Source organism: Amblyomma mixtum, chromosome 2 (assembly GCF_055824585.1).
Source record: "Amblyomma mixtum isolate Tamu chromosome 2, ASM5582458v1, whole genome shotgun sequence".
NCBI lineage: Eukaryota > Metazoa > Arthropoda > Arachnida > Ixodida > Ixodidae > Amblyomma > Amblyomma mixtum.
This window is the reverse complement of record NC_143013.1, coordinates 205,640,196-205,661,648: the sequence shown is the minus strand read 5'-3', so window position 1 is coordinate 205,661,648 and position 21,453 is coordinate 205,640,196. Positions and strand designations below refer to the sequence as shown.

General features: G+C 48.3%; 1 protein-coding gene across 1 annotated transcript in view; it reads right to left on the bottom strand.

Moving 5' to 3' along the window:
- LOC149362330 (uncharacterized) overlaps positions 1 to 16,633 on the bottom strand; it is a 40,279-nt gene extending 23,646 nt beyond the window's left edge. Inside the window, exons 1-2 of the mRNA XM_089572988.1 lie at positions 16,481 to 16,633; positions 11,861 to 12,000 (exon numbers count right to left, since the gene is read on the bottom strand). Of these exons, the coding sequence (XP_089429114.1) occupies positions 11,861 to 12,000; positions 16,481 to 16,517 (177 nt within the window). The 5' untranslated portion in view covers positions 16,518 to 16,633. The remainder of the gene's footprint in view (positions 1 to 11,860; positions 12,001 to 16,480) is intronic.
- Positions 16,634 to 21,453: the final 4,820 nt, after the last annotated feature.

The window sequence follows — 21,453 nt, the reverse complement described above, 5'->3', positions numbered from 1 at the left end:
AAAATCCCCTGTGCTCCTTGGTTTCTGTGGCTGTTGGCTTCTCTCATATATATATATATATATATATATATATATATATATATATATATATATATACCAACTACGTAATCAGAGAAAGAACCTCTCAGGCTTCACATCCTCAGGGAACGCGCATACACCGGACTGTTCCGAGAAGGGTACAAGAGATGTTTTTTAGACGCCTTCAGTCGGTAAGCACAGCCGCGGGATCGTTCTCTGCAGCGAATAGGCGTTTTAAAGAATGCAGCTTACTGTGCGTGAGCAGAAGGGCATGCAAGAACGCAGTTAAAAGTGATTTTCTTGCGATCGCCGATACCAGTTGAAGTTTTGAGTTTTTTTTTTTTCAGCCTTGAGAACGGTGATTAATGCCGTTCACATCATTCCGTGTTTTAAGTAAGTTCATGTGCGCTTAGACGAAGAATTCAACCGAGAAAACATCGTTTGGACGTAGCAGTGGTTCTTTAACGAAGACAACATTACGTTTGCGCAACAGCAGCATGTATGTCCAGCAAATTATAGTCGGTGTTACACATGAGTTGAGTCAAGGTTTAAAAGAAGCGGTACACCGTGAATAGACGAAACCAAGGATATATTGCCACCGTCCGACCAATCAGTGGCGCCGTACCGCGGCCGAACTGTTTAAGCAGGGACTTGCCAAGCCTTGGGCATTCGAGGTGATCGAAGATCGTCTTCTTCCTCGCTCGAGCTGCCTGCTGGCTGGCACGCCCAACTCGTCTAATTAGAATCTGGGCTATTTCTTCACCCGTTTGTCGGTGACATATTTGGTGGAGGTGCTGGGTAACGTCCCATGTACTCGGATTGCGAGGACACTCTCGACACCTGTTCTCGACGCGTGGACACAACACCCGTCCACAAAGCGAGCCGCCGTCTGCGAGGCCTACAACCGGAGTTCAGCCAACTGACAGTGCAGGTAAGAGCGGTAAGAGCAATGACCTCAACCGTGGCTAGCCAGACGACTCAGCATTCCGGGAATGCCCCGCCATTCGTCCTTCACGCACCTCGGTCGCCGCCGCCGTTCCACGGGGACAGGTTCGAGGACGTAGAAGACTGGTTGGCCAGCTTTGACCGAGTGGCGGGCTTCAACGAATGGGACGGCGAGCGCAAATTACGCAATGTTTACTTTGCGCTGCAGGACTCAGCCAAAACATGGTTTGAAAATCACGAAGCCTCCTTTACCACCTGGGAAGTGTTTCGTCGAGAACTCCTAGCGACATTGACCACCAACGAAAGAAAAGAAAAGGGCTGAAATCGCTCTGTACTCGAGGTCCCAGCAGTCCAACGAGAGCGTCGCGATGTTCGTCGAGGACATGACGCGTCTGTTCAATCGGGCCGACCCTGCTATGCCAGAGGCGAAGAAGGTGCGCCACTTAATGCGCGGCGTAAAAGAACAGCTATTTGCCGGACTTGTCCGTGACCCGCCAAGAACAGTGGCCGACTTCACAAGGGAGGCAACGAGTATCGAGCGCTCTCTGCAGGAACGGGGCGCGCACTACGGACGTGAGGCTACTGTAGCAGCCGCTTCCCAGTACACGCCTACGTCGCTGCCCGCTGAGGAGCTTCGGGAGCTTATAAGAAGCGTTGTGCGCGAGGAATTGGCGAAACTTCGCTTGGAAGCTCCACAGGCCAGTGTCGCTGCCGTAACGGACGTAGTCCGTGACGAAATCCGACGAGCTGTGCAGCCGCCCCCAGAGCCACACCCGGCGCCCTCTGTTATGACGTACCACGAGGCACTACGAAGTCCTGGGCCAGCGATGCAAGCCTTTTCCCCCGTCGTTCCCATGCCAGTGCCATCTCTGCAGTACCCGAGCGCAGCAGTACCATCTGTGCCGCAGGAGTACAGGCCCCGCATGAGCAAAGCGCACGTGTGGCGTACGCCAAACAATCGGCCTCTCTGTTACCACTGCGGGGAGCCCGGCCACATCCTCCGCCACTGCCCCTACCGCAGAATGGGTTTAAGAGGGTTTTCACCTGACGCACCTCGACCGCGCTACGGTGAAAGACCACGGGATATCGAGCTGTACCTGGCTGATAACGAGCAGTCCTCGACCCCACAGCGGCGCCAGTCCAGATCGCCATCCCCAAGGCGGTTCTCTTCGCCCGGCCGCCCATCGACCTCTGGCCAGTTCAGAGGTGCGTCCCCTCGTCGGGAAAACTGAAGACGGCGTCCTCCGGGGGTAGGGCCGCCGCTACTGGACCGTGTCAAGAGCCTCCATTCGAAGATCCGCCGCGACGCTCCGACCGACGACGACCTGACCCGACGACCTCAACGACACGCTGCGACCGACTGGTTTCTGCTGAAATTCCGGTATCCGCTGACAACCACGACGTTACTGCACTGGTGGATACCGGCGCCGATTTTTCTGTAGTGAGCAGTCGGTTATCCACGGCCCTGAGGAAGGTACTGACCCTTTGGTCTGGGCCGCAGATCCGGACAGCTGGTGGCCACGTCGTAACTCCGATCGGTGTCTGCACTTCGCGAATCCAGATCCGTGGAGTTACTTTCCCTGGTTGCTTTGCTGTGTTACCCGAGTGCTCCAAGGACCTCATACTCGGTTTGGATTTTCTTCAAGAGTACGGTGCCGTTATCAATCTACAGGAGCTCATCGTGTCGTTTTCCACCCAAGGCCCTGTCGACGACGATACCGAGCCAAGAAGGGCTAAGCGATGCGTCTGTGCCGACCAGGTAGTAATCCCGTCAAGAGCCAGCATGTTTGTAACCGTAGAGTGCGATAACAGCCCCAGCACTCGTGGCATCGCTGAAACCAACATCTCGCTGCTCCTTGGTCGGCAAGTCTGTGTTGCTCGCGGAATTATTGAATTGAACAGTGGGCGAACCGAACTTCTGGTGACCAATTTTGGTTCTGGACCTCAGTGTTTGCCTGGCAAAACAGCTATTGCGTATTTCGAAGAACTTTGTGAATTCGCGGGACAGCATGCGTTGTCCGAAATCCCGGCATCAGTGGAGGCACCGACCACTCCCATAAAGACCGACGTCAACCCGAACCTCCTGTCTCATCAGAAACGCTGCCTGGAGAGCATTATCGACTCTTTCCGCGACTGTTTTGCCTCGACCTCTAAAGTTAGGCAGACTCCGCTCACAAAGCATCGCATTATTGTTGACGCAAACCAGCGACCGTTATACCAGCCGCCTTATCGGGTCTCTTCGAAGGAACGTCACGCTATTCACCGACAAGTTCAAGAAATGTTCCAGGACGACGTGATACAGCCGTCGACGAGCCCGTGGGCATCGCCTGTTGTTCTTGTGGCGAAGAAGCATGGCACCCTACGGTTTTGTGTTGATTACAGGCGTCTAAACAAAGTCACAAAAAAGGACGTTTATCCTCTGCCGCGGATTGATGACTCCCTGGACAGGCTACGCCACGCCACGTATTTCTCGTCCCTAGATTTACGTAGTGGCTATTGGCAGATCGAGGTGGACGAGCGCGACCGGGAAAAGACCGCCTTTATTACACCGGATGGCCTGTACGAATTCCGGGTGCTCCCTTTCGGACTGTGTTCAGCTCCTGCCACCTTCCAGAGAATGATGGACACCGTGCTTGCCGACCTAAAATGGCAGTCCTGCCTCGTCTACCTGGATGACGTTGTCATCTTCTCCGCTACGTTCGAAGAGCACCTGCGGCGCCTGCGCGCCGTGTTCGCCGCAATTCGTTCGGCCGGTCTTTCCCTCAAGCCCGAAAAGTGTCACTTCGCTTTCCAGGAGTTGAAGTTTCTGGGCCACATCGTGAGCGCTAAGGGAGTAAGCCCTGATGCCGACTGTCTGTCTCGTGCCCCTGTCGAGGACAACCGAGCTGATCCCTACGACGATTCTGTGTTTCTCGGCGCCATCTCCACGTCCGTCCTCACTCAACACCAAAGAGACGACAGTGAACTCCGGCCTCTCATTGAGTATCTTGAAGGAAGCGCAGAGTCGCCCCCGCGACTCTTCTCACGTGGTCTGTCGTCATTCTGTTTGCGCGATGGCGTTCTGTATAAGAAAAACTACCGCCCGACGGAAGCTGTCTATCTGCTCGTCGTACCTGCGGCTTTGCGCGAAGAAGTCCTGCAGGCGTGCCATGATGACCCATCTTCTGGTCACCTGGGTTTTTCTCGCACTTTGGCGCGGATACGCCAAAAGTACTACTGGCCCAGGGTTGCGGCAGTTGTACAGCGTTACGTCCGAACTTGCCGCGAGTGCCAACGTCGCAAGACGCCACCGACTAAGCCAGCCGGGCTACTACAGCCCATTGATCTGCCACAAGACCCCTTCCACCAAGTCGGCATGGACTTACTCGGCCCCTTTCCGCAGTCCTCGCTGGGTAACCGCTACATTGTGGTGGCCACCGACTACCTCAGCCGGTACTGTGAAACTAAAGCTCTTCCCCGTGGTAGCGCTGACGAAATTGCGAACTTTTTCGTCCAAAACATTGTGCTGCGTCATGGTGCCCCCCTCGTCGTTATAACTGACAGGGGAACGGCGTTCACGTCGGCCCTCACACAGCAGGTTATGCGCCTTAGCGGCACGAGTCACCGAAAAACAACCGCTTACCACCCTCAAACGAACGGACTCACCGAACGGCTCAACAAGACGATCGCCGACATGATCTCCTTGTATGTTGACGCAGACCACCGGAACTGGGATGCCATACTCCCTTACGTCACTTTCGCCTATAACACTGCACGACAAGAAACGACGCGTTTCACTCCATTTCGTTTAGTGCATGGTCGCGAAGCCACCACAATGCTGGACGCAATGTTGCTTCCAACTAGTACTACCTCAACTGTTGTGGGTGCTGACCACTTCGTTCGTCACGCCGAGGCCGCCCGCCAACTCGCTCGACAGCGCATCCGGCACCAGCAAACCCACGACGCTCGCCGCTATAACCTCCGACACAGAGCTGTTAGTTACCAGCCCGGCGAACAAGTCTGGGTTTGGAGCCCAATCCGCATGCGTGGACGCTCCGAAAAGCTTCTGCGCCGATATCTCGGGCCCTACGAGGTACTCCGCCAAGTAAGTGCGGTGAACTATGGAGTCCTTCCCCAAGGAACAGTTCGCTCCTCCAGACGGCCGACCTCCGAAGTTGTCCATGTCGCACGGATGAAGCCGTACCACGCCCGCTAGCGCTTCAGGCATGTCTACACCTGCCGCCGGACACATGCAGCGTCCCTTCTCTTCGTGCTGCCCATTGCTGCGGCACCGAGTCGGTGCCCTTCAAAGAGTGGGAGCAATGCCACCGTCCGACCAATCAGTGGCGCCGTACCGCGGCCGAACTGTTTAAGCAGGGACTTGCCAAGCCTTGGGCATTCGAGGTGATCGAAGATCGTCTTCTTCCTCGCTCGAGCTGCCTGCTGGATGGCACGCCCACCTCGTCTAATTAGAACCTGGGCTATTTCTTCACCCGTTTGTCGGTGACAATATTGTTTGCGGTGCAGTGGCGCAACTTAAGAGTATTTTCTTTCTAACGAGTAATACCTCTCAGTAATCAATAATAAGCATCAATAGTAAGTAATACCTTCTTATCCACGCATTAACTAAGTTCAATTATTTCAAATTTTGTGATTTCAGTTTATGCCCAAGCTTGCTTCATTATATTCTAGCAGGTGTTCAAAATCACAAGGTTCAGTATTTTGCAGGAAAGTACCCCGTGCGTGGTCCTTCTTCCCGGTATTGAAAGGAAGCCTCCCAAATGAGAAAAAAAAAATACTTCAGAGGACACCGAAGCAACGCCTTAAGGGTATGACGCAACAGCGTTAATGCGCTCCTGCTTAGTCCTGGGGTCTTCTTTACATATAACCTCGCAGACACGGCCATTCTATGCATACATAGATCGCCGGCAGACCTCATACCACTCCTGGTGCATTGATGGAACGGTTAACCAATGGGCCGCTGCCCAGTAAGTGGCTGCTTCACAAACACAGCCCATAATGGGGCTGCCATCCGGGATAGTGGGGAGTTTGCCCACAATCTGGTGGGCATGTGGGTGACGCCACGTTGGGTAGCTTTTGATGACACCAGAAGATCACGTGACCTAAGTGGAATGTGGGCCACCTGCTTTTTCGCTCAACGACGACAACACCGACACCGGATTTTTGTATGGATCGAGAGTCTTAACGCTATTGCGTAAAAAAAAAAGATTGGCTGTGGCTTAGCTAAGGTTAAGCCTGGATATCTCGAAGCGAAAAGCTCTCGCTGCTTTTCAGCCAACTCCCAAGCTACCACTTCTGGATCAGTGTTTCTGCGCCGTCCGACTGTTGCTTCTTCTTCTCCTTCCATGGCGAGTGTCTGCGCCTGTTCTATGGGCAAGCGCGCCTTATGTACCCCTCCTTTCAAATGCGCACTGCGCACGGCTGCGGCGAAAGGTCGAACGGTGGTGAGGAGGAGAAGCGGCGGCGCACAAGCGCTGTAGCGCGCGGTGGCGGCGAAAGGTCAGGCGACGGAGTCAGCGCGCGGCGGCGACGACGGCTGCGGCAGCAGCAGCCACATGCGCTCCGCGTGACGTCACTCAGTTTCGCGCATGCGCAGCTGTGGCAAATCTGTAGTGTGGCTCACGCGAAGCGCGGTGTTCACAAGCCCAGTGAAGCTTTAGGCTTCAAAAATACAGAACTCGTAGTAGCGCTTTCGAGCCACCGTACAACCTCTCGATTAACCGCGGCTTAATCGAACGAAGCATGCACCGTTACCGTGTTGAAGTGAGAGGACAACGCTGCTATCAGCATCCGTCTGAAAATGCGTGAGCACCCATGCCTCGAATATTAGAAGCACGCCCATCCAAAACGGATGGAGATATAGCAATTATATGATCACTCGACACATATACAAAATAAAAAAGAAAGAAAAGGGGGTGAACTCCCGTACCGTCTTAGCTAAAAGTAACCATGCTGTACAGTCTGCTTCACAATGGAACAGTGAAGCGCACCGCCCGTTGTCAAATTACCGCCGCGGTGGCTCAGTGGCTATGGTGCTCGGCTGCTGTCCCGAAAGACGCGGGTTCGATCCCGGCCGCGGCGGTTGAATTTCTTTGGAGGAGAAATTCGAGGCCCGTGTACTGTGCGATGTCAGTTGATGTTAAAGAACCCCAGGTGGTCGAAATTTCAGGAGCCCTCCACTACGGTGTCTCTCATAGCCTTAGTCGCTTTGAGACGTTAAACCCCATAAACCAACCAAACCAACCGTTGTCAAATTCTTAATGTCGGTAATATAAGTAGAAGCCTCGTTCTCCCGTTCCCAGATCTCTTCACCTTTACAGAAACGAGTGAGCAGCAAACCATATCTCCTGGTTACTTTTTACAGAGACGCTATTTCAAGGTAACGCGAGCGCCTTTTTTAATGCCTTAGCATTTAAGTTCTCTTCGAAAAAGCACCGGGTTTCTTTGTAACCTGGTTACCTGATTGTTCGCGAGAGTAATTACGTCAGTTAGCACTGCCAAATTGGAAAACATGAGGACTAGATTGCTCAAGCACTTTTCTTTCGATTATTATATGACATCACACTAACCGGCGCCACTCATTCACCTTCATCCACCCACTAATAGACCTTAATCCACCAACTAATCCACCTTAATCCATTTTTTGGGCTGGGCCTATTCCCAGATTTAGCGGTTCCTTCGGAATATTTAAGGGTTGAGTAACTTCCTAATGTTATGGCATTTTTTCTTAAGAAAGTGATTAAGGAAGCCCCAAATTTTTTTTTTACATCATTACGCAGCCCGAGAAATGAGTGGTCGACTGACCTTTACATTGCCAGCGCGCGGGCTTCATTTGTTGAAAACACGCTCAAGAGCGCTTTAGCGTAACGCGCTGGAGCGCAGCCATATTTTTGCGTCCATACTTCGAGTGCTTTCCTTAACGCCGGAAAATAGCGCCGCGCAAGATGTGCTATCGCGATCGAAAGAAAACGCGAACAACGCGGCGCCTACGCGCTCCGCTGTTCTAATCTCTTTTCATCACGCTTTTTCCTGGGTGGTAAGATGCAAGAGCCGTCCTGGAATGCATCAAGGACGAGGCTACCGTCTTTTCGCTAACACCGAAGTAAAAGCATTACGGAATGAATGGAGAACGGTAGAACGCCTAGGCACCGCTCTGTTCGCGTTTCTTGTCATCGCCCTTGTGCATAGCAGAATAGAAGTGAATTGGGTGCTTTCGAACCCGCTGTACATCGTCCGAAATGCGTTTCGGCCAAAAAGTAATATTACAGAATTCGCCTAATTATTCTTCGATAGTGACGGTCTGGCGGTTTTGGCTGCGGACGTACTAAACCATTCTCCCCATAGTCATCTTGTTCGTACGGTGATCGCGACTGACATCACAAAGGCATATGACAACGTCCTACACTCTTCTATTCTTGGCACCCTTCAAGATCTCGGTCTCCCGCATCGCTTTCTCCTTTCAATTCACTCATTTTTAACAAACAGAACCTTCAGTGTACGTATCCATGGGAAGCCTTTTGATCACTTTACCTCCAACCGCGGTGTACCCCAGGGCTCCGTCCTCGCCCCCACATTATTTAATGTAACTTTTATACCTCTTGTCCGAGCCCTAGAGAAAATTCCTTCTGTGCGCGTCCTTGCGTACGCCGACGACATAACCTTGTGGTCCTGTAATCCAGATGCGTCTGTGCAACAGTCGGCGCTTCAGCAAGCGCTGGATGCCTTAACATCACGACTACCCCCTTTGGGTCTGACCCTCTCGTGTAATAAATCTTGTTTCATTCGCATTGGCAACAGAAGTGGCTAACGGAAAGCAGCACCTTTTACCTTTACGGTAGACAATTCTCCAATTCCTCAAGTTGAAAGTGTGCGTGTTCTAGGTCTTCTACTTCATACATCTGGGACTGGGACTCCGTGGCTAAACGCGGCCCGTAAATCGGCTCACGCTATTCTCGGTCTGATTCGACGCATAGCTATGCGCTCTGGCGGAGCGCGTTTTGATACTGCCCGTCAGCTCGTGCGCTCCATCCTTCAGCCGCGGATAGTGTACCAAGCGCAATTTCATCGCCTCACCCGCCGACAGTGGGACTCCCTTGAATCAATCAATCGGGAGGCTATGCGCGCCATAACTTATCTTCCGCGTATCACACCCATACCCATTCTGCAAGAGTACGCTCAACTTAATACATTGAGTGAACTTATCGACCAGCGTGAGGCAAACAGAGCACGCAAGATGTCGCTTCAGCTTCATCGTTTACAGACTCTTCCTCCATGGCCATACTGTCAGCTCACAGACAATCGCCCCTCTGCTTCGACGCCGATATAAGCCGCCCATCTTCTTTCAGGGTGCATAATATACACCGATGCATCACACACAGCAGTGCAGGGAGTTACTGCAGTTTACAGTCCCTCACATCCTCATCTCAACTCCCGCGCTACATATAGCACGGATACTTGCTCCCCCCTGGCCTTGGAGCTTCAGGCGATACACAATGCCATTGCTTCCCTTCCACTCGTACCTACTTTCGATATTGTACACATTTACACCGACTCCCTTGCCGCCCTTAAGCAGCTTAAGGCTGTCCGGCGCACATTCCAAGTTACACAATCCATTCACCAACTTTGCACAAAATACCCCTGTCCTGTGCGTATACACTGGATTCGCGGGCATGCCCAGGATCCGCATAATATTCATGTGGATGCAATGACACACCTTGACACATCCGATATCCCGCCACCTTCCCCTCTTCCCTCAGATCCGTTCCTGTCCCATGTTTCCGAGAAACAGTCTTTGCGTCAGCGAACACGCGCTCTAATTCCTCCGTGTTCGTACCCTCTCCCCCGGAGTCTCACTCGGGAGGAGGAGGTATCTGTGCGCCGGATTCGGGCAAGAGCGGCTCTGACTCCTTCTGTGCGTCATCGGTGGCGTGACAAACGTTACGAAGTGACAGACAAGTGTCCCCATTGTGGTGCTGCGCCCGACCAGTGTGATGAAAAACATTTGCTGTGGACTTGCCCGGCTACACCTTCCGTGAGACGACGTTTACTAAGAAAGGTTGGCCTGCGATGGGACGTTGCAGACGACTATACCAAGTGGACTCTAGATAATCGCTATATCACGAACTTTTGCCGCTTTTTAAGCGAGGCTTGTTTGCACTCCTTTTTATAACTTTCTTTCCTTTTTCATTATGCCTGATGGCAAACAGCTCGAAAAAAAAAATTATGCGGAATTTCAAAAATGCTGTGAGTTGAGCCAAGCCATAGCAAACAATGCAAGGTGTACGACCTAAGATCACCGGAGACTTTACACAATTTTAACAAATAGGCTTGTTGAGTTAAATGAGCGCTTTTTTCGGTATAACAATGTCAGCGATATAGTTCGTCATACAGCTAAGTCGTGAAAACTAGCAGGCTGGTTAGCCAATGATATATAGTGGACTTTTTAAATACTACTGTTAGGCTCCTTATTTATAGAGATGCATGTAGCCCACCGTAAGCAATATCCATATCAGGTTTTTGAATTTGAAAAACGCGGTTACTTTCGGCACTGTGGTCCAACAAATTTTGGGCAGTTCGACGTGTTACGCGCACTGGAAAGGTTGCTTTGCCTGCAGGCTTCTGGAAAGTAAAAGTATTTTTTCGCGATGTAGCTAAAATCTCTTGGGCCACAGCGCCCATAGTGACAGCGTTTTTCAAATTCTCAAAAATGATATGGGTATTGCTTCCGGGGGCCTACACGCATCTGAATATAGATGAGACTAAGAGTAATAGTTAAAGAGTTAACTATTTAATATTAGTTAATCAGCCTGCTAGTTAGCATGTGCTAGCTGTAGTCTGGAGTGCTACACGCCTCATATAGCTATACGAAAAAAAAGTGTTCTTGTAATTCAAAAAGCCTATGTTTAAAAACTGTGTAAGTCTTGTGAAGAAAGTTGAGGCAATGGAGCAGTTAGCTGTTGAAGTGAGACAGCATTGCATAAAATATTCCGTGCCGAATAGTTAACAAATCTTCAGCGCCCCTTGTCAGGAGGAGCTCCGTTTTTAATAAAACTTTTCCTACGCTATATACCAGAAAAGGGATCGATACAAAAAAATTCCGTGCGCAAACAACCTTTAAAAGCCTACCGTTGCACGCCACGACTTGGTGAAAAATAAGCAGTGTTAAATTTTTAACCACCTCTCTCACTTGTAAGTGTTGTGACGAATGAGAAGTAGTTGTAGCATTTGGATTCAGCTGCTTTCTATGAGAGTAGAATATGTGGGCAAAAACTCACGATAACAGAGAAGAATTTGCAGGGCTTATTCACCGGTCTTAAATGGCGAACGCATCAGCGCTATAATTACTTTCATGGGGCTTAACATCCCATAGCGACTCAGGCTGTCAGCGAGGCCGTAGTGGAGGGCTTCGGTAATTTTGACCACCTGCAGCGTTTTAACGTGCACTGACGTCGCACGGTAAAGCAGTCTCTAAAATATCGCCCCCATAGAAATGTGACCGCCGCGGTCGGTATTAAACCCGCGTCTTTCGGGTCAAGTAGCCACGCACCATAACCACTGAGCCACCGCCGCGGCTACTTACTACTGTAATTGTTGGCACTCTACGCTTATGCCTGATAACGGAGCTGTGGCGCCATCGGCGACAAGTATAACACGCATACTGTGGCAAAAGTGAGAAGGGTCATGACGGGGCGGTTTAAATGAGGCTGAGTTTCGACACCTGTAGGCTCTTTATAGTCAGTGACGGTAACGTTGTCAACATGGAGGCATGGAGGGATGCGGTTTCTAACATCGGTAAAGCATATTCTGTTGATATACCTCCGATGCAGCAGAGTATTCACTCATTGGACCACGTCGTAGTTGTGAGATGCATTGTAAAATGCTATTTCTGTATTCATACCTTCTCACTCGGAGCACCCCGCCCTTTGCATTTTTTGGCCACTTCGTCAAGAGCAGCCTTGTTCCGAGCAGTGAGTGCCAGCCAGCAGCCGAGGGAGGCGAAGTGAAGAGCTGTGCCTTCGCCGATACCAGAGGATGCTCCTGCGGGAAAAGGATGAGAGTGCAGGAATGAATAAGGCGATTAATGAGCTCCGTATCCTGCAGTAAATGGGGTTGCAGCGTCATAGAGTGACAACGAACGCAGCCTACCAACACATATTTTGAATGCTGCACGTCGAAAAGTATAAATTTAGCCCCTCTGTTCAACGAGAAATAGGAATAACATTTCCGCGTAAAAAGTGAGGGGAAGCACAAACACTTTATATAAAATCTGTAGCTGATAATTTATATCCGTAATTATAATGGTCGACATCCTAAAGCAACTAACTGCCAAACCGTAGATACTCACGGTAAATATCGCAGACCTCAGTGGTGCTGGAAGTGACTGCATACGAAGGAGCTAAACACCGCAGCGGACACGGGACAGAGAAAGAAGACGACACAGGGCGGTACTTGCAACTAAAATTTTATTTGAAACTTCATGACTTTTCCACTGCATATAGCGCTTAATGTTTCCAGAAAATGGTTGAAGCGCCGAAACAGACAACACACAGAAAGCTAGACGGGACAGGCGCATGCTTTCTGTGTGTTGTCTGTTTCGGCGCTTCAACCATTTTCTGGAAACATGCACCAACTAGCCCCCCAACAAGTATTACTCAGCGCTTAATGTACTGCTATCAGGGGGAGGACAGAACTGCTGAGAGCGTACGTTGGAGGCTTGTGGTAGGAAGCTTCTATCACATTGAATTCTAGGGTGTAAGATGGACCCCTTCACATTTTAGACTCTTGATTTCTCTCAGACAGAACTGCTATTCACGCAACAGTTACGATGACGCATAGGCCGCATGGACTGATTAGGGCAGCACTAAAGTGGAATGCAGCAATTACAATAATTTGAAGGCGGCGCTGCGTCGTAAGCTTGTCCTGGTCAGAATTTGCCTCAAGAGAGCGCACTCCTTAAATATGATGCATTCCTAGAAATGTGGCACCTACCAGGCCCTTGCTGTTATTGGTCTGTGCACTCGAATCGCAGTTTGTTTCGACGTTTGTACCGCGCAGCTCATATGTGTAAATTCCGCTGAAAAAAATATTGTTCACATTACGAAACGTGGCTCCCATGGACGCGTGTATTTCAGAGCAGTGTTCTCGATAGCTTAACTGTCATGCTGTTACGAATACCTGTTTCGTGTTACGAGTCTATAGGCAATCCTGATGCTAAATATTTTTTTGTGGGAAAATAATTTTTGTTTGGTGTGCGTCAATATATTTTAGTAATTCTTTCATTGTACACATTTTCCTATGTTATCAATGAATACGCACCCTGAATTATTCTTTTACCTTTTGTAGTGTGTACATGAAGAATTCCAAGCTATGCATGGCGTTTCCTACACTTTATATCTGTACTGTAACTGAGATATATTGCTTGCAGGTCGAGAAACACAGATGTGTAAGCGGTAAAGTCGGAGCCCTACACATGGAGGTGTTGATAACGATAGGAAAAACAACGAGAACTGACTTTCCTGAAAAGCGAAAAAATTGACTAGGTTACAAGGTATAACCATTATTCTCATATACAGAGTGTTTCAGCTAAGACTTTGCACAATTTTTAAAGATTGGCTTTATAAGTTAGAAATCCGATTTTTTCTCCATAAAAGTGTCAGCGGTGATGTACAGGGTCCTTCAAAATATGTGCGAACACGGCGAAGCGTGCCCGCGCTCCGCGGAGCGCGGGCACGCTTCGCCGTGTTCGCACATATTTTGAAGGACCCTGTACATCTGAAGACAGCTTTCGCAATTATTACACTAGTTAAAGTGGACGTCAGAAAAAAAAGTGAATTGTGTTTAGAGACAAGCTAATAACGAAATTCACGTTTAACTAAAGAGTAAACCGTATTAATCGCTAATTGATCAGCGCGATATATTGGATTACCACTTAACTGTGGAAACTCGAAGTAATAAAAAAAAAACTCTTGCAATGCCCTACAGTTCATCAACGGAAGCTCACGGCCGCCAACGTGCAAGGCAGGCGGCCGGCCCAGCCTACTACATGTCAGAGCAGTGGTAGCGCCAAGAGAAGCTCATCGTCGGAGACAGCAAAACACAATAAACACAAAGACGCTTCGTCCTTGGTAAGGCGTGACCGGCAATCCCACACATAAATATCTTGATTCATAGCGCTCGATCTGGGCAGACACTTTAGACGTGTGAAGCGCACTAATGTAGCACCTTAATGACAGTTATCCTCCATGGGTGCAAGGCAATCCAGGCGCTGTTATTGCACGCTAAAAGGCGTGGTCCCTGTTTTCCCCAACATCAGACGTATGGACTTTGCGACATCGCACCAGGGTGACCCCCCCGCTCGATTTTTGTAAACACCCACGCGTATGATAACGCCCAGCTTAAATGCGGCTCAGCATGGTCGCCGACGTTTCCAAGGAACGACTGCCCCGTCGCTCAGCGACTGGGATGAGTTCCGTTTATACGACTGGGTCTCTGAAACGGTTGGTGGGAGAGGTGATGGTGCAGTGGAGCTCTTCGCAAATTTTGGATCTGCCCCACAGAAGAATATTTTTCGTAGCTCTCTTGAAGAAGAATCGGCACCTGAAAGTTTTGTTCGCCAACATTGTAAGGAATTGTCATATTGTAGTGAAGTCTCGGTATTAGCCTGAACGCTGAACTTTCCGCAAGATGTCATTGGCGTCATTCTTCCTCGTCTTGCTTTTTAGGCCGGGTTTGCGCCCAGCCCAGCCCGTGGTTCACGTATTCCTAGACTCCATAGTTTGGAGTGTGTGATCTTGAGAAAAAAGCAAGCAGATCGACCTTTACGCAAATAAATATGGCACTGCCGTTTTACAATTAGGCATCTGGCTGCACTTGGAGATTTCTAACTGGCCATTAGTAAAACATTAGAGGGCACTTCGGAAACCGCATAATTTAATTACATGTAATTAATTTATTTCGGAATTTAATGATTCAATGTACACTTACTTCACAATTAATTCGCATTTCGTTTACTCTATTTATTTCAATTCATTGCAATCTACGAATAAGTCACATTATAGCCACATTAATCCACCTTAATTTATAATTAATTTACCTTAATTCACTCTAATGTACCTTAAGTCATCTTCATTTACTACTGGCGTTTCTATAATTTGTTCATTATTAATTAGATTTCGATTAAATCCATAACCCCCATCGTTTCTTCTCGGTATTCATTTAGGACATTCAAATTTCACGCCGCGCATTGGCTCCGCTCACCTTTCGGTCACGTGGGTAATCACGAGGTACATCACATGGGGTGTCACATTGTACTTCACTTCCGGCAATTCAAATTTCACTCCACTCCCGGGCCCATCACACCCACTTTTTGGTCACTTTTTAAGCTCTACTTAATTAACTAATGATACGATTGGCACCAATATTTTTGCACCGCATCCTCGCCTCATCCTCCTTCCATTATAGGCACTTTTTAAACGATATCTCTTTACAGTTTCCCACAACCGCTGATGACGGAAAGCCGCCGTTATAGACTAGTAATGCTTTAGCATTATTGACAATTACCATTTTAAGGATTCCAGTAAAAAGGATTAACATGACCATTGTGATACAAAATAATTTGGCCTTCTCACTACCGCTGCTGCGGCGCTCGTGCAGACGCCCACCAGCATCCGTCACTACGTAGGCAACGTTCCACGTGGTGACGTGTACTGCCACAAGTTGCCGTGCGTGCACCAGAACAGCGTGATTAGTGAACTGCGATTGAGAGGGCCAAAATTTGTAGAGCCACAGCGCCAAAGCTTATTACGTTTCTGGGATTACAGAAAGCTTATATGGTCGTCACTAATGGGGAGCTAAAAGCTCCAATTACAACCAGACATTTAATTGTAACAGAGAAAAAAGTTCAAGTGTAGAAGTTATTCAATCACCGTACTAGTTCGCATAATTCATGTATTCTGTGACGTCAAACCAACACGGGTATCACGATGCCGCAAACGTTTTTTTGTTACATCTAAAAGCCCGTTTTTTTTTAATTATCGGCGGGCCTCCTTGGAACACCCTTTATGTGTTGTAGATAAGCAGATGTAAAAACTTTTTCAGAATGGAGCCGTCTTTCTAGGTTTGCTGCGGAGGATATATGTTCAATACGTATGGGTTTGAGAACGCGCGATGAATACTAGCGAAATGACACAATTGACGCATGGTATATAGGCACCATCACTGGGATAGTCGACATGCAACGCCTCCGCAATAAAATGCTCACATTTAGTAAGGCCTACGCGAGCAGTGACTACATCCATACTTTGATTTAAAGGCATGCTTAACTCTTTTATGGGAACAACATCTCAAGTGCTGAGCAGCGTACAACACATTCAAAGAGGTGACTGCTTTATACTGGGAAGAGTTAGCAATCAGGCAAAACTGAAATGTTCATCCGCGAAATGTCCGAAGAGTGTCGCAGCATGTGGTCCGAAGTCATGAAATGAACGCGCTCTCAAAGTTTACGGAAAGCGGTTCTTACCCGTAATAAGAGCCACTTTTCCCTTGAGGTCCGGCATAGCGACCGTCCGCGGTGCGCTTTGAGAAGAAAATGCGCGAACACAAATGAGGCCCGCCAATTTTCCGGCACGGAATGCGCTATCGCGAAAATACGCCAGCCGTGCGCCGCTCTCCCGTTGACACAAGGAAATTTGTGCTGGCTCGTATTTATCCGACACGGCAACTTCACCTGTTGGCGCTGTTTTGCATTTTAATTTTTGAGCAGCCTCCAACAGGTATCTCGGCTCGAGCGGGAAAACCACAGCGAAAAAACAAACTCTGCTTCGTTTTTTTGGTCTTTTCAGAGTAGTGTAATTGAGTCTCGCTTAGATGTTTAGTAGCGTTTTAGGGTGTGTTTAAAACTACGCAGTGCTTGCTACTGCACTTATTAGGTTATTTCTTGTTGAAACAAGGCCATACTCGGAAATTTACAGCAAGGACGCTTGGACATGTTTTCTTCTGTAGTTCTTTGTCTTCGCTTTGAGCTGTGCTAACGATCAGGTAGCATGTTCGGGCCGGAGAGGGAATGAGGAAGGTCGGAGACGAGGATGCGGGAAAGACAAGGAGAAAAACTTTATACAATTAAATTACGTTATGTAGAAACACAGGAGCTTGATGACGCGACGCTCAATGGTGAAACGCTTGATGATGAGACGCCCCGGTCGTACTCGCTGCCGAGTTTTTAAAGCGTTTTCTTTCCCTAGGTTCCCTAGATGGGGGCCGGGTCTGCCGAGGAAGGAAGTTCACGGTGGCACCCATCACACACTCTCTCCTTAGGGAACACGCCCCCTCACATGTTGGGAGAGGCAGAAAGATGCCATCCACGTCGCGCAGACGCTGGAATGTCCACGAGTGGCGTTCCCGCGCAGTTCATACGTTCGGACGTGTGTAGGGGAGACGCGGTGTAGGGGAGACGCTCGCTGAATAATCCAGGCGTTGACCCAATGTGCCTTTCGTGGCTAGTAGGCGTTCCGCTGCAGCCGCGCCGTTTTTTTCTACACGATGAAGGCGAAACGTAACAGCTGCCTCTATGTTTTTTTGTTTTTCAAAACAAACTGCGCTGATTCACTTGAACGACTTCGGGGAACGCTTCCATGTTAGCATCTAGCGTAGTTCGCCATTACTGCGCGGAAGGCGCAGAAGTATTGACGGTGACAAAGACTTTACATCCATAATTGTAGATTGGGCTGGGCCACTTTCGTAATTATCGAAAATTTGTGAAGAATATTACGCATTATTTGCTGATTCAGTTTGTTCGGTAATTTTATTCGTTCCCTTCGGATTACTTGAATGGCGTATCACTGAACCAAAGCACAGGAGCTTTCCACCACACCTTGTTGCTCATACAAACCTCTCTATAATCTCCAGGTTCTGTGTGCAAAATATACTCATTAATAGACTTCATTATCCCCCAGTTTGTCCTCAGACAGCTCCCGTACCTCTCGTTCGCAGTTTTGGTTTGCTTCTATGTAACCGGCTGATCATATTGAGTCACTTCAGAGGGTCAGTGAGGTTTAATTTACGGATTATTAGTACTTTCTTCCCCCAACGGAAGATGAGCAAGTGCGCATGGCAGAGCCCCAGTTTTACGCCTAAAAATGAAATATACTTCGTACTGTGCGCTCATTTCGGCATCTTGAAGAATGCGGAAGTAGCATGTGATGCGGCTATTCGATGAAGCGACCTTACTATGATAATAAGGGAGTAATTACTCATTGGCATCCACCCGAGCGCAGCCATACGGCTACAAAGGAAAGCTATACAGCTTTCTCAGAAACTTCGCAGTTAAAGAAAAATTCGTCCTGGTCCGGGGTTCGAACCCAGGACCACCGCTTCACCGGAGCAGTCGCTCTACCAATTGAGCTAACCAGGACGGCTAAGTTGATAAGTTCGCAACTTAGCATTAGGCTTAAAGAGGGAACGGAAGAAACTAGTAAGTCAAAAGACCATAAACGAGTTATCGCCAAGAGGGAAAGTGGAGGAATTCAGGGTCTCGCTGCAGAACAAATATTCAGTTCCACTACGGACGGCAACCTTAGTGGTCAAGCAAAGAATAATAATCTCAAAGCTATCATTACGGAGCATGCAGAGGGAGCAGGCTTAGGATGGATATACAAGATACCGGCAAACTTTTTCAGGAGACTAAGAGATCTGATTAATGAATTAGGAGGACGCTTGAGCTTCTCCTTAAGAATAGACGCTACAGCGCCTTTTCCTTCTTTTTTATTTTTCTTCAGTTAGTAACACATCAGTACACATCCACAGCATATTTTACTATCAAAGCGTTCACTTCGTACAACCCAAAGCGTTCACTTCGCTCCCATCTAACTCGCTTCAGCCAATGACCCTTTGTGGCGCACGCGTTGAGTGCCCACCTGGCACGTGGAGGGCCTGGGCTCGAATCCTAATGCCGGCGAATTTATTCCAATATTTCAAACTTGTGGGCATATTCAGGTCACATTTCTGAGGCCTTCCTGTTATTCTTAGGTCACAGCGATGGCTTTTAGGCCAAACAAGCTGCATATGCTATCACGTGGAACGCCAGAGCATTGAAGCCCCTAGCCGTGCAGACAGAATAGAACTGGCAGAGCTATCAATCCTGATCAAGAAGCGTAAGCTCACCGTCCTAAGGAAGTTTAATAAAAAGAAAATCGAGCATGCTCTAAAGAACGGAAGCAGTCCAAAAACGGTCAAAAAGAGACTAGGCAAATGCAAGAACCAAATGTACGCTTTAGCATACAAAACGGGAAATGCAATTAAAAATGTGTAGTTAGTAACCGAAGAGTTCTACACAAATCTATACAATAGCGAATGTAATCAGGACGCTCATAAGATTGGCAGTAGCGCACAGCAATGGGACATCCCGCCAGTAAAGAAAGATTAAGTAAAGAAAGCTTTGTGAGCAATGCAAAGGGGAAAAGCAGCTGCTGAGGATCACGTGAAAGCTGATCTGTTACAGGATGCTGAGAAGATTTTGCTAGAAAAAAACTAGCCACATTCTATACGAAACGCTTTATGGCCTCGAGCTAACCGCAGGCTTGGAAAAATCCTTACATCGTGTGATGCATGAGAAAGGTAATGTCAAGAAGCTGCAAATTACAGACTTGTGAGCTTGCTCTCTATTGCCTACGAGGTATTTGCTAATTTAATCGCGAATAAAATCAGGACAACCGTCGTCTTCAATCAACCAAATAATCAGACAGGTTCTTCTAAAAGTTGCTCTACCATAGACCACATTCACACTATCAATGAGGTGCTAAAGAAAACCTAACAATATAACTAACCCTTATATAATGCCGTCACAGATTACGAGAAAGGATTTGACTCATTGGAAACCTCAGTAGTCGTGCAAGTATTGCCGAATCACGGCGTAGATGAGCCTTGTGCAAAATACTGGAATATATTTACAAACTGTGCCACCGCTGTAGGCCTTCGTAAAGTCTTTCACAAAATTGCAATAAGGAATCATGTCAGGCAGGCAGATACGATCTGGCCAATGATTGTAGCAGCCTCTTTATGGGATGTATTTATAGTCCTAGTCTGGGCAAAGTTGAGAACAAGAGTTGATTTACGATACTTCTTATCTACAATTTTCTGGAGACACTGCCTTGCTAAGTCACTGAGAGGATGAATTGCGAAGCTTGATCACTGACAGGCAAAGCGAACTGTGAGTCCTAAACTTAGTATGAAAAAGACAAAAGTAATGTTTAGCAGTCTCGGTAGGCAGCAGCAGTTTATGACTAGCATCGAGGTGCTGAATATAGTAAGGAAATACGTGTACTTAGGGCAGTTGGAAACTGCAGATCTCTATCACGACAGTAAAATAACTTGATGAATAAGAATGGGGATGAGCGAATTTGGCAGGTTCTCTCTGATCATGAATGTCTGTTTACCAATATACCTCAAGAGAAAAATGGAGAGTATAACAGCTGCGCGTTACAATAGTCAACTGCGAGGCAGGAAAGTGGTGGCTAACGAAAAGGGTCAACTTATATGGAAGACAAAGGAGCGAGCGACTGAAAGAAAAATGATAGGTGTAGCGTTAAGAGACAGGAAGAGGTCACAGTGGGTCAGGGAAGGAACGCGTGTTAATGACATCCTAGTCAAAATCGAGAAGAAAAAAGTGGCCTAGGCAGGGGATCTAACGAGTAGGCAATACAACCGATGGTCGTTAAGGGTAACGGAGATACCATAGAAGACAACTGTTGCAAGGGGGCGGCAGAAAGTTAGATGGGTGGATGAAATGAAGGCGTTTTCAGAGATAAGGTGGCCGAACCCGGCACAGGAGAAAATTGGAGTGTTTGTAGGCTTCTGTACTGCAGTGGGCATGATGAGGCTAGGATGATTCTGTCACTTTGCTCGCACGTGCGTTGCCTTCAGGTTACTTTCGTTGTAGTACGTCGGTTTAATTTCTGCATTTTTCTGCTTATCCCGACACTACTCCTAAGCCAACCTCTCTCTGGAAGTAAGTCCTCTAAAGCCAGTATTAATAAAACAATGAAGCCATTAACCTCTCGACATTCACTAATCGTTGTTCATCTTTTCCAGGCCCTTACCCTTGTCCCGGCATGACAGCCAGATATGTCGTTCACAACTATGCGTTTTATGCGATAGCAATAAAGTGACGCCACCGATTAAGAGCATTCCAAATGGATGGAGGGGAGTGACCTCACATGCAGTAAAGGTATGAACAGTAGAGTGCTATCACATTGCCAGCGCATAATGAATCTAGGTGTCTCTGTGAAGCGTTTGCATCACCTGATGGTCCAAATTGCAATGTTCTAAAATTGTACGGCTAAATACAAGGGTCGAACGATGAGAAGGAACAAGCGTTCGCTGCGCTCGGGGGGACTTGCTAATGCTGGCAAGCTACAGTGCCGGTTCGCAACTCATTACGCTGCCAGGTATAGTGTCCGGCTGGTATAATCACTTTTTGTTTATCATCAGCATTATCAA